General features: G+C 40.3%; 3 protein-coding genes across 3 annotated transcripts; all 3 read left to right on the forward strand.

Annotated features, from left to right (window-relative positions):
* Positions 1 to 597: 597 nt before the first annotated feature.
* On the forward strand, positions 598 to 3,234 carry LOC144022389 (uncharacterized). Its single transcript, XM_077527144.1, has 7 exons — positions 598 to 1,065; positions 1,494 to 1,540; positions 1,610 to 1,696; positions 1,770 to 1,935; positions 2,012 to 2,119; positions 2,200 to 2,260; positions 2,696 to 3,234. The coding sequence occupies exons 1-7, from the start codon at positions 988 to 990 to the stop codon at positions 3,232 to 3,234; spliced, it is 1,086 nt and encodes a 361-aa protein (XP_077383270.1). The 5' UTR covers positions 598 to 987.
* A 1,170-nt stretch (positions 3,235 to 4,404) lies between these two features.
* On the forward strand, positions 4,405 to 7,253 carry LOC144022393 (uncharacterized). Its single transcript, XM_077527145.1, has 7 exons — positions 4,405 to 5,122; positions 5,561 to 5,607; positions 5,677 to 5,763; positions 5,841 to 6,009; positions 6,084 to 6,191; positions 6,270 to 6,330; positions 6,766 to 7,253. The coding sequence occupies exons 1-7, from the start codon at positions 5,045 to 5,047 to the stop codon at positions 7,251 to 7,253; spliced, it is 1,038 nt and encodes a 345-aa protein (XP_077383271.1). The 5' UTR covers positions 4,405 to 5,044.
* A 1,071-nt stretch (positions 7,254 to 8,324) lies between these two features.
* LOC144022758 (uncharacterized) lies at positions 8,325 to 11,307 on the forward strand. The gene is made up of 7 exons (XM_077527833.1): positions 8,325 to 9,124; positions 9,554 to 9,600; positions 9,670 to 9,756; positions 9,836 to 10,001; positions 10,078 to 10,185; positions 10,266 to 10,326; positions 10,762 to 11,307. The coding sequence occupies exons 1-7, from the start codon at positions 9,047 to 9,049 to the stop codon at positions 11,277 to 11,279; spliced, it is 1,065 nt and encodes a 354-aa protein (XP_077383959.1). The 5' UTR covers positions 8,325 to 9,046; the 3' UTR covers positions 11,280 to 11,307.
* Positions 11,308 to 12,541: the final 1,234 nt, after the last annotated feature.

Genomic DNA, 12,541 nt, shown 5'->3' on the forward strand with positions numbered 1-12,541 from the left:
CACCATTAACCCAGCTCAAAAGAGCAGCAGCCTTTATGCACCGCTTTCACGCTTAAATCTCTCTTTGCATGGCTGCTGTGTGACCTGGTTCTGTGTTCTGCGCAGTGTTGGGCAATTTACTTCCAAAATGTAATATATTTCATATTACTAATTACTAATATTACTAATTATTATCATATATATTATTATAATTATATATAACTAATTACTTGCATTTGAAAGTAATACGTTTGCGTGAAGTAATGAGTTACTCAAGTTACTTTTAAGTTACTTTTTTTTTAAACGGAGTTTAATTAATTTAATCATGATTTTGAGATTCTAAAAAGAAAATACAAAATTTGCAACCATAGCTGGTAAAGTTAACTTGAAATGAGGAACTTTATCTACACAGCGTGGGGTATAATGTGAAATATTTTCACTTTATGGTGGGAGATCACTGCCTTGGATTCATATTTGTAATCAAGATGTATTTTTCAGATATTTTAGCATGCTCAATTGAATAGAAGGCTTTATAGAAGTCCATAAAAAAATGATAAAGCCATCACCATTCATTAGATGCTTGTACGACGGCCAGAGTACCAGAGGACCACGGCACGGAGTGGAAGAGCTCCGAGTTCTCCTCCTGGTGGTCAAAACCATGTTTTGGAGTAGATGGGTGGTCAAAACAATATTTTGGAGTGGATGGATGGATGGATGATTGGATGGATAGATTGATAGATTTTATTTTATTTATTAAACAAGTTAGTAAAGTCTCCGAAAATATAAGTAACCCTAGCTTGTCGAATACCCCCCCCCCCCCCAAGCCGGTAGTTAGCCATCTTGCTAGTTAGCAATAGCGATAGCATAACGGCCGATGTGTATTTGAGGGGACTTCCGATGCTCTTTCATTAACCGTCAAGCGACGTCACAAATGTTGTCTTTCTTTTTTCCCCCCCCGAGACCCCTATAAACACTGCTAGTAGTGTCCGTCGTCAGTGTCCAGTGAAGATGTCAAACGCACAGGTGTACAGACTTCTCCAAGTTCCCAACGCGGATTTAGGCATGATGACCAGCGATCAAATTCAGGTAGGGAAAAGAATTAATCATACATTTAATGCACATGAGGAAACTTTTTTGAAACATGCATGCATACAAACAATTACAATTCAGTTGGAAAAAGTTTTTTTTTTTTTTTTTTTATCTTGAGCGGGGATGAAACATACTATCAAGAAAGTACAGTAATTGTGTTTCTTACTGCATATGCTGCTGCAACTGCATTTCCTTTCTCAGAGATAATTTTAAATGTTTAACTTATAGTGTTTCAAATGCTAAGTGAGGAATTCTTTTTAGATGTAAATGAAGAAAAGTCCAGTTTTTGGGCTGCATGAAAAACTCAAGTAGTCCAAAGTCCAACCTTGTTTTAATGTAAAAAACAAAACAAAAACAAAACCGTTCATATGTAGATACATGTTGCTACTCAAAGTGATAACGTTTTTTGTTTTTTTTCTTCTCAGGTTAATGGCACACCAATGGTGTTAGGCCATCTTCCTATACGAGTTATGTAAGTAACAAACAAATGTGTGCATCTTCATACATGCTTCTTGTTGCCTAACGTGTGTCATGTGTGCAGAATTGGACAGGATTCCTATCAGTTGGCACCTGTGACTTACCTTCTCCCTTCTCTATCACCAACACCACAAACATCTAAGTCCTCGCAGTAAGTATTAAGTATTCTCTTAAAAATTAAATCCTTGAGTGGCTACACACTTACACTTTTGTATTCCCAACAGGAGAAAGAGGACAACAGAACCCCAGAACAAGCCTTACATTAAAAAGCCACCGAATGCCTTCATGCTCTTCATGAAGGAGCAGCGGCCCATCATGCAGGCCCAAATCTTAAATGCAGGCGCAGTTTCCAAAGACAGCGCCACAGTCAATAAGATCTTGGGTCAAAAGGTGAGTGCTCTCGTCCTCTTTGCTTGTACGGTGGTGGTATGCATGCGTGTGCTGACACTTTCGATTATGCCCGCAGTGGAAGTCACTGACGGCTGGTGAGCAGAAGAAGTACTTTGACGAATCGGAGCGGCTCAGCCAAATTCACACCAATATGTACCCTGACTGGTCCTACAGAGAGAATTACGTGAGTCCCGCTTGTCGTTTAGTCGGAACACAGTGGAACAATTAATTACTTGTGTAATGACTGTCTTTTGTTTTGTGCAGGGCAAAAAGAAGAAGAGAGTGTGGTCCCGTCAAGGCACCAGTTCAAACTATCTGACCAGCAGTAAGTAGAAAATCCGCTCACAGCCAAATCAAGCCGAAAATTTTCTTTGAGAACTAGTCTACAAGATATTCTGAAATTTGTGGAATACGAATTAGGCAGTTGAATCCATTCATGACATTTTGTCCTGTACCGCCCCCTGCTGTTGGCAGAAATTGACATCGTGACCGCTGGCTCGCATTGACATCAGTTTCAGTTGATAGCAGGGTAGTAGGACAAAGTGGCCGATTAATCTAATTCTTATTCCACGATTAGATGAGTTGGAGCAAATAGAACATTGAAAATGTTTGCCTTTCAATAGAAAACTTGAATATCATAACTAAAAATATTGTACTGATGAAAAATATATATATATTTTAGGACACAATCTTGCATTGAATCTCACCAGATGATGTCAATTGGTCTCATGAGTGACTGGTGTTTTGCGTTTGTTTACAGCGTCTGCACCCGAGGTTCCCGTGCAGGCCCCCATGCCGTGCACATACACTCTGCATGAGGAACCCACGGCGGATCCGATCTCCACCCACTCAGAGGAGGTGATGGGATCGGCCGAGGCACCCTCGACATCCGCTCATGTCCAGCATGAGGGGCTTGAAGAGGACGTGTTCGCTCCCGTCTTAAAGGAGTTGGAGGAAGCGTTGAAATCCTCGGCTTCCACATCCACCAACAACCTGGATGAGGAGGCCATGACCGCCTACCTTTATAAGCAGCTGGAAGCCTTGGAGGCGGCGGAAGCGGCGGCCGAGGAACCCTCAGACCCATCCTCATCCTCGTTCACCTGCAGCCTCTTTGAGAGGCCTGAGGAGGAACTGACCACCCTTTTTAAGGAGCTGGAAAACCTGGAGGCTGAAGCCGAGGCGGCCTCAACCTCCTTTTCATCTTCAGCCTCCTTTTCGTCTTCAGCCTCCTTTTTGTCTTCAGCCTCCTTTTCGTCTTCAGCCTCCTTTTCGTCCTCGTTCACCTCCTGCTGCTCCTAAGGCGCGGAGTAGAAATGGACAAGGCACAGAGTGCACTGAGTGACTGGATTATTTATATTTTTGTTTTTACATCTACTCTGAAGTGCGTGTTAATGTTTTTTACAAAATTATTTTATGAATTTTATTTTGTGTGTAAATGTCCTAAGGACAATTAAAAGCAAATGCAAACTGTACCGAAAGTTTCTTTTTTTATTATGAATGAAAACAATGTGCTACAAAATTATCATCTTGTTTTTTTTATTCTAAAAAACATTTGATAAGTAATAAGTATTGAGTTTTTTTTTTTAACACGGAGGCACACTGTGACTTAAGGTAGATGATCACATGACACATTTGACAGCAGTGAGCTAAAAGGCATGCAGGTGCAATATAAGGCTAGTTCAATTACTTTTACAAACATAAAATGACCCAACTTGGGTGTTGAAGATCAGTGTCTGGCAGCCTTACAAATTTTGTCATAAACCTCTGGGAATGCTTCCTTATAGATCTGTTTGGTCCAAAAGGAATTAACATAATTATAGTGTTTCTATTTTTTTTTTAATTGGTCTTAATATTTTTAAATGCTTAAACATTTTCTTGTTTTGTACCACAAAATAATCATTGAAGTCATCGTGATTATTACTTTTTCCATAATCGCAGCCCTATTAAAATACTCAAAGATATTGTAATTGGAATAAGATCATACAACACACTTCCAAAATGTGATCGCTCCTATTCTGTAGTAAGCCACAAGATGGCGATCAAGCCAGGTTACTGGCGTGAGGGCCCCAAGCAACTTCCTTGCTTGCCTTGTGGACAAGATTCGCCTAATTTGGGTAATAACAAAAAACAAACAAACAAACAAACAAAAACATGAGAACTCTTCACGTTTAATTTCTTACTCTCTTATCTTATTTGGCTCGGCGTGCTCGCTCATGCTGCCCGTCATGATGACGGCGGAGTACAGCGTGAACTGGATGCCGTCCACGAAAGTGTTGCCCTTGTCGCGGAACGCCTCAGCGAAGCGGCGGCAGATGTTGTCCAGGCCTCGAAACCATTAAAAGAAAAACGAAAAAAAGAAAAAATTATAATCATTAAAAAATCATGATCCCAATCTACAGCTTGTCAGATTATTTTGACAACAAATGTCGTACAGATTTAACTTTTAAATGAATGAGTACAAAAAGAGCACTGAACCATTAAAAAAAATGTAATTCAGATTGACCTATACAAATAAAGCCGTAGTACTTTCAGCTAGCTTAAAATTATTCAGCTCGCTAAAACACGAGGTACGGGTGAAGAGATTGTTTTGTTTTTCTTAAACTTCTTTACAGACATAAAATGTACTGCAATTTGACATTTCAATTTAATCAGCAGTTTAAATGTGACCATGCTGTTAGATGAATCACAAGATTTCTTTTTTTTTTTTTTTTTTACAGTGCCATGTACACATTTTAATTGTATTAACCAAAAGTCACTTTGACTTCTTTTGTGTGTTTATATTTATTTATTTATTTATTCTTTAAACAAGTTCGCAACGTCTCCGAAAATATAAGTAACTCTAGCTTGTCGAAATGGCGGCGAGCACATCCTAGCTCCCCCCCCAGTCATGTCCAGCGTTAGTTAGCCATCTTGCGAGTTAGCAATAGCATTAGCGTAACGGCCGATGTTTATTTTTTGGGGAACTTCCGATGCTCTTTCATTAACCGTCGAGCGACGTCACAAATGTTGTCCATCGCCCTTGTGATTGGCTAAATTTCGGGATTTTTATTTTTTTCCCGAGACCCCTATAAACACTGCTAGTAGTGTCCGTCGTCAGTGTCCAGTGAAGATGTCAAACGCACAGGTGTACAGACTTCTCCAAGTTCCCAACGCGGATTTAGGCATGATGACCAGCGATCAAATTCAGGTAGGGAAAAGAATTAAGCATACATTTAATGCACATGAGGAAACTTTTTTGGAACATGCATGCATACAAACAATTACAATTCAGTTGGAACAAGTTTTTTTTTTTTTTTTTTTTTTTTTATCTTGAGCGGGGATGAAACATACTATCAAGAAAGTACAGTAATTGTGTTTCTTACTGCATATGCTGCTGCAACTGCATTTCCTTTCTCAGAGATAATTTTAAATGTTTAACTTATAGTGTTTCAAATGCTTAGTGAGGAATTCTTTTTAGATGTAAATGAAGAAAAGTCCAGTTTTTGGGCTGCATGAAAAACTCAAGTAGTCCAAAGTCCAACCTTGTTTTAATGTTAAAAAACAAAACAAAACCGTTCATATGTAGATCCATGTTGCTACTCCAAGTGATAACGTTTTTTTTTTTTTTTTTTTTTTTTCTTCTCAGGTTAATGGCACACCAATGGTGTTAGGCCATCTTCCTATACGAGTTATGTAAGTAACAAACAAATGTGTGCATCTTCATACATGCTTCTTGTTGCCTAACGTGTGTCATGTGTGCAGAATTGGACAGGATTCCTATCAGTTGGCACCTGTTACTTACCTTCTCCCTGCTCTATCACCAACACCACAAACATCTAAGTCCTCGCAGTAAGTATTAAGTATTCTCTTTAAAAAAGAAAAAATCCTTGAGTGGCTACACACTTACACTTTTGTATTCCCAACAGGAGAAAGAGGACAACAGAACCCCAGAACAACAAGCCTTACATTAAAAAGCCACCGAATGCCTTCATGCTCTTCATGAAGGAGCAGCGGCCGATCATGCAGGCCCAAATCTTAAATGCAGGCGCAGTTCCCAAAGACAGCGCCACAGTCAATAAGATCTTGGGTCAAAAGGTGAGTGCTCTCGTCCTCTTTGCTTGTACGGTGGTGGTATGCATGCGTGTGCTGACTTTCGATTATGCCCGCAGTGGAAGTCACTGACGGCTGGTGAGCAGAAGAAGTACTTTGATGAATCGGAGCGGCTCAGCCAAATTCATGCCAACATGTACCCTGACTGGTCCTACAGAGAGAATTACGTGAGTCCCGTTTGTCGTTTAGTCGGAACACAGCGGAACAATTAATTACTTGTGGAATGACTGTCTTGTTTTGTGCAGGGCAAAAAGAAGAAGAGAGTGTGGTCCCGTCAAGGCACCAGTTCAAACTATCTGACCAGCAGTAAGTAGAAAATCCACTCACAGCCAAATCAAGGCGAACATTTTCTTTGAGAACTAGTCTACAAGATATTCTGAAATTTGTGGATTACGAATTAGGCAATTGAATCCATTCATGACATTTTGTCCTGTACCACCCCCTGCTGTTGGCAGAAATTGACATCGTGACCGCTGGCTCGCATTGACATCAGTTTCAGTCGATAGCAGGGTAGTAGAACAAAGTGGCCGATTAATCTACTTCTCATTCCACGATTAGATGAGTTGGAGCAAATAGAACATTGAAAATGTTTGCCTTTCAATAGAAAACTTGAATATCATAACTAAAAATATTGTCCTGATGAAAAATATATATATATTTTAGGACACAATCTTGCATTGAATCTCACCAGATGATGTCAATTGGTCTCATGAGTGACTGGTGTTTTGCGTTTGTTTACAGCGTCTGCACCCGAGGTTCCCGTGCAGGGCCCCATGCCGTGCACACACACTCTGCATGAGGAACCCACGGCGGATCCGATCTCCACCCACTCAGAGGAGGTGATGGGATCGGCCGAGGCACCCTCGACATCCGCTAACGTCCAGCATGAGGGGCTTGAGGAGGACGTGTTCGCTACCGTCTTCAAGGAGCTGGAGGAAGCGTTGGACTCCTCGGCCTCCACATCCACCAACAACCTGGATGAGGAGGCCATGACCTCCTACCTTTATAAGCAGCTGGAAGCCTTGGAGGCGGCGGCCGAGGAACCCTCAGACCCATCCTCATCCTCGTTCACCTGCAGCCTCTTTGAGAGGCCTGAGGAGGAACTGACCACCCTTTTTAAGGAGCTGGAAAACCTGGAGGCTGAGGCGGCCTCAACCTCCTTTTCGTCTTCAGCCTCCTTTTTGTCTTCAGCCTCCTTTTCGTCCTCGTTCACCTCCTGCTGCTCCTAAGGTGCGGAGTAGAAATGGACAAGGCACAGAGTGCACTGAGTGACTGGATTATTTATATTTTTGTTTTTACATCTACTCTGAAGTGCGTGTTAATGTTTTTTACAAAATTATTTTATGAATTTTATTTTGTGTGTAAATGTCCTAAGGACAAATAAAAGCAAATGCAAACTACCGAAAGTTTCATTTTTTATTATGAATGAAAACAATGTGCTACAAAATTATCATCTTGTTTTTTTATTCTAAAAAACATTTGATAAGTAATAAGTATTGAGGGTTTTTTTTAACACGGAGGAACACTGTGACTTAAGGTAGATGATCACATGACACATTTGACAGCAGTGAGCTAAAAGGCATGCAGGTGCAATATAAGGCAAGTTCAATTACTTTTACAAACATAAAATGACCCAACTTGGGTGTTGAAGATCAGTGTCTGGCAGCCTTACAAATTTTGTCATAAACCTCCGGGAATGCTTCCTTATAGATCTGTTTGGTCCAAAAGGAATTAACATAATTATAGTGTTTCTATTTTTTTTTAATTGGTCTTAATATTTTTAAATGCTTAAACATTTTCTTGTTTTGTACCACAAAATAATCATTTAAGTCATCGTGATTATTACTTTTTCCATAATCGCAGCCCTATTAAAATACTCAAAGATATTGTAATTGGAATAAGATCATACAACACACTTCCAAAATGTGATCGCTATTCTGTAGTAAGCCACAAGATGGCGATCAAGCCAGGTTACTGGCGTGAGGGCCCCAAGCAACTTCCTTGCTTGCCTTGTGGACAAGATTCGCCTAATTTGGGTAATAACAAAAAACAAACAAACAAACAAACAAAAACATGAGAACTCCACGTTTAATTTCTTACTCTCTTACCTTATCTGGCTCGGCGTGCTCGCTCATGCTGCCCGTCATGATGACGGCGGAGTACAGCGTGAACTGGATGCCGTCCACGAAAGTGTTGCCCTTGTCGCGGAACGCCTCAGCGAAGCGGCGGCAGATATTGTCCAGGCCTCGAAACCATTAAAAGAAAAAAGAAAAAAAGAAAAAATTATAATCATTAAAAAATCATGAGCCCAATCTACAGCTTGTTGTCAAATTATTTTGACAACAAATGTCGTACAGATTTAACTTTTAAATGAATGAGTACAAAAAGAGCACTGAACCATTAAAAAAAATGTAATTCAGATTGACCTATACAAATAAAGCCGTAGTACTTTCAGCTAGCTTAAAATTATTCAGCTCGCTAAAACACGAGGTACGGGTGAAGAGATTGTTTTGTTTTTCTTAAACTTCTTTACAGACATAAAATGTACTGCAATTTGACATTTCAATTTAATCAACAGTTTAAATGTGACCATGCTGTTCGATGAATCACAAGATTTCTTTTTTTTTTTTTACAGTGCCATGTACACATTTTAATTGTATTAACCAAAAGTCACTTTGACTTCTTTTGTGTGTTTATATTTATTTATTTATTCTTTAAACAAGTTCGCAACGTCTCCGAAAATATAAGTAACTCTAGCTTGTCGAAATGGCGGCGAGCACATCCTAGACCCCCCCCAGTCATGTCCAGCGTTAGTTAGCCATCTTGCTAGTTAGCAATAGCATTAGCGTAACGGCCGATGTTTATTTTTTGGGGAACTTCCGATGCTCTTTCATTAACCGTCGAGCGACGTCACAAATGTTGTCCATCGCCCTTGTGATTGGCTAAATTTCGGGATTTTTTATTTTTTCCCGAGACCCCTATAAACACTGCTAGTAGTGTCCGTCGTCAGTGTCCAGTGAAGATGTCAAACGCACAGGTGTACAGACTTCTCCAAGTTCCCAACGCGGATTTAGGCATGATGACCAGCGATCAAATTCAGGTAGGGAAAAGAATTAAGCATACATTTAATGCACATGAGGAAACTTTTTTTGGAACATGCATGCATACAAACAATTACAATTCAGTTGGAACAAGTTTTTTTTGTTTTTTTTTTATCTTGAGCGGGGATGAAACATACTATCAAGAAAGTACAGTAATTGTGTTTCTTACTGCATATGCTGCTGCAACTGCATTTCCTTTCTCAGAGATAATTTTAAATGTTTAACTTATAGTGTTTCAAATGCTTAGTGAGGAATTCTTTTTAGATGTAAATGAAGAAAAGTCCAGTTTTTGGGCTGCATGAAAAACTCAAGTAGTCCAAAGTCCAACCTTGTTTTAATGTTAAAAAAACAAAACAAAACCGTTCATATATAGATACATGTTGCTACTCCAAGTGATAACGTTTTTTTTTTTCTTTTTTTCTTCTCAGGTTAATGGCACACCAATGGTGTTAGGCCATCTTCCTATACGAGTTATGTAAGTAACAAACAAATGTGTGCATCTTCATACATGCTTCTTGTTGCCAAACGTGTGTCATGTGTGCAGAATTGGACAGGATTCCTATCAGTTGGCACCTGTTACTTACCTTCTCCCTCCTCTATCACCAACACCACAAACATCTAAGTCCTCGCAGTAAGTATTAAGTATTCTCTTTAAAAAAAAATAATAATCCTTGAGTGGCTACACACTTACACTTTTGTATTCCCAACAGGAGAAAGAGGACAACAGAACCCCAGAACAAGCCTTACATTAAAAAGCCACCGAATGCCTTCATGCTCTTCATGAAGGAACAGCGGCCCATCATGCAGGCCCAAATCTTAAATGCAGGCGCAGTTCCCAAAGACAGCGCCACAGTCAATAAGATCTTGGGTCAAAAGGTGAGTGCTCTCGTCCTCTTTGCTTGTACGGTGGTGGTATGCATGCGTGTGCTGACACTTTCGATTATGCCCGCAGTGGAAGTCACTGACGGCTGGTGAGCAGAAGAAGTACTTTGATGAATCGGAGCGGCTCAGCCAAATTCACGCCAATATGTACCCTGACTGGTCCTACAGAGAGAATTACGTGAGTCCCGCTTGTCGTTTAGTCGGAACACAGTGGAACAATTAATTACTTGTGGAATGACTGTCTTTTGTTTTGTGCAGGGCAAAAAGAAGAAGAGAGTGTGGTCCCGTCAAGGCACCAGTTTAAACTATCTGACCAGCAGTAAGTAGAAAATCCGCTCACAGCCAAATCAAGCCGAAAATTTTCTTTGAGAACTAGTCTACAAGATATTCTGAAATTTGTGGAATACGAATTAGGCAGTTGAATCCATTCATGACATTTTGTCCTGTACCGCCCCCTGCTGTTGGCAGAAATTGACATCGTGACCGCTGGCTCGCATTGACATCAGTTTCAGTCGATAGCAGGGTAGTAGAACAAAGTGGCCGATTAATCTACTTCTCATTCCACGATTAGATGAGTTGGAGCAAATAGAACATTGAAAATGTTTGCCTTTCAATAGAAAACTTGAATATCATAACTAAAAATATTGTCCTGATGAAAAATATATATATATTTTAGGACACAATCTTGCATTGAATCTCACCAGATGATGTCAATTGGTCTCATGAGTGACTGGTGTTTTGCGTTTGTTTACAGCGTCTGCACCCGAGGTTCCCGTGCAGGGCCCCATGCCGTGCACATACACTCTGCATGAGGAACCCACGGCGGATCCGATCTCCACCCACTCAGAGGAGGTGATGGGATCGGCCGAGGCACCCTCGACATCCGCTAACGTCCAGCATGAGGGGCTTGAGGAGGACGAGTTCGCTACTGTCTTCAAGGAGCTGGAGGAAGCGTTGGAATCCTCCGCCTTCACATCCACCAACAACCTGGATGAGGAGGCCATGACCGCCTACCTTTATAAGCAGCTGGAAGCCTTGGAGGCGGCGGAAGCGGTGGCCGGGGAACCCTCAGCCCCATCCTTTTCCACCTGCAGCCTGTTTGAGAGGCCTGAGGAAGAACTGACCTTCACCCTTTTTAGGGAGCTGGAAAACCTGGAGGCTGAAGCCGAGGCAACCTCAACCTCCTTTTTGTCTTCAGCCTCCTTTTCGTCTTCAGCCTCCTTTTTGTCTTCAGCCTCCTTTTCGTCCTCGTTCACCTCCTGCTGCTCTTAAGGCGCGGAGAAGAAATGGACAAGGCACAAAGTGCGCTGGGTGACTGGATTATTTATATTTTTGTTTTTACATCTACTCTGAAGTGCGTGTTAATGTTTTTTACAAAATTATTTTATGAATTTTATTTTGTGTGTAAATGTCCTAAGGACAAATAAAAGCAAATGCAAACTGTATCGAAAGTTTCATTTTTTATTATGAATGAAAACAATGTGCTACAAAATTAGCATCTTGTTTTTTTATTCTAAAAAACATTTGATAAGTAATAAGTATTATGTTTTTTTTTTGTTTTTTTTTTTAACATGGAGGCACTCTGTGACTTAAGGTAGATGATCACATGACACATTTGATAGCAGTGAGCTAAAAGGCATGCAGGTGCAATATAAGGCAAGTTCAATTCCTTTTATAAACATAAAATGACCCAACTTGGCTGTTGAAGATCAGTGTCTGGCAGCCTGACAAATTTTGTCGGGAATGCGTCCTTATAGATCTGTTTGGTCCAAAAGGAATTAACATAATTATAGTGTTTCTATTTTTTTTTTTAATTGGTCTTAATATTTTTAAATGCTTAAACATTTTCTTGTTTTGTACCACAAAATAATCATTTGAGTCATCGTGATTATTACTTTTTCCATAATCGCAGCCCTATTAAAATACTCAAAGATATTGTAATTGGAATAAGATCATACAACACACTTCCAAAATGTGATCGCTATTCTGTAGTAAGCCACAAGATGGCGACCAAGCCAGGTTACTGGCTCGAGGGCCCCAAGCAGCTTCCTTGCTTGCCTTGTGGACAAGATTCGCCTAATTTGGGTAATACAAAAAAACAACATAAGAACTCTTCACGTTTAATTTCTTACTCTCTTATCTTATTTGGCTCGGCGTGCTCGCTCATGCTGCCCGTCATGATGACGGCGGAGTACAGCGTGAACTGGATGCCGTCCACGAAAGTGTTGCCGTTGTCGCGGAACGCCTCAGTGAAGCGGCGGCAGATGTTGTCCAGGCCTCGAAACCATTAAAAGAAAAAAGAAAAAAAGAAAAAATTATAATCATTAAAAAATCATGAGCCCAATCTACAGCTTGTTGTCAAATTATTTTGACAAATGTCGTACAGATTTAACTTTTAAATGAATGAGTACAAAAAGAGCACTGAACCATTAAAACAAATGTAATTCAGATTGACCTATACAAATAAAGCCGTAGTACTTTCAGCTAGCTTAAAATTATTCAGCTCGCTAAAACGCGAGGTACGGGTGAAGAGA

This window comes from Festucalex cinctus, chromosome 7, assembly GCF_051991245.1.
Source record: "Festucalex cinctus isolate MCC-2025b chromosome 7, RoL_Fcin_1.0, whole genome shotgun sequence".
Taxonomy (NCBI): domain Eukaryota; kingdom Metazoa; phylum Chordata; class Actinopteri; order Syngnathiformes; family Syngnathidae; genus Festucalex; species Festucalex cinctus.

Bases quoted from the DNA above. Each gene is read 5' to 3' on its own strand.
- LOC144022393 (XM_077527145.1), top strand. From the start codon at position 5,045: ATGTCAAACGCACAGGTGTACAGACTTCTCCAAGTTCCCAACGCGGAT. The intron at 5,123-5,560 runs GTAGGGAAAAGA...TTTTCTTCTCAG, and splicing joins TGACCAGCGATCAAATTCAG to GTTAATGGCACACCAATGGT. The intron at 5,764-5,840 runs GTAAGTATTAAG...TATTCCCAACAG, and splicing joins CAAACATCTAAGTCCTCGCA to GAGAAAGAGGACAACAGAAC.
- LOC144022758 (XM_077527833.1), top strand. From the start codon at position 9,047: ATGTCAAACGCACAGGTGTACAGACTTCTCCAAGTTCCCAACGCGGAT. The intron at 9,125-9,553 runs GTAGGGAAAAGA...TTTTCTTCTCAG, and splicing joins TGACCAGCGATCAAATTCAG to GTTAATGGCACACCAATGGT. The intron at 10,002-10,077 runs GTGAGTGCTCTC...TTATGCCCGCAG, and splicing joins ATAAGATCTTGGGTCAAAAG to TGGAAGTCACTGACGGCTGG.
- LOC144022389 (XM_077527144.1), top strand. From the start codon at position 988: ATGTCAAACGCACAGGTGTACAGACTTCTCCAAGTTCCCAACGCGGAT. The intron at 1,697-1,769 runs GTAAGTATTAAG...TATTCCCAACAG, and splicing joins CAAACATCTAAGTCCTCGCA to GAGAAAGAGGACAACAGAAC. The intron at 2,120-2,199 runs GTGAGTCCCGCT...TGTTTTGTGCAG, and splicing joins GGTCCTACAGAGAGAATTAC to GGCAAAAAGAAGAAGAGAGT.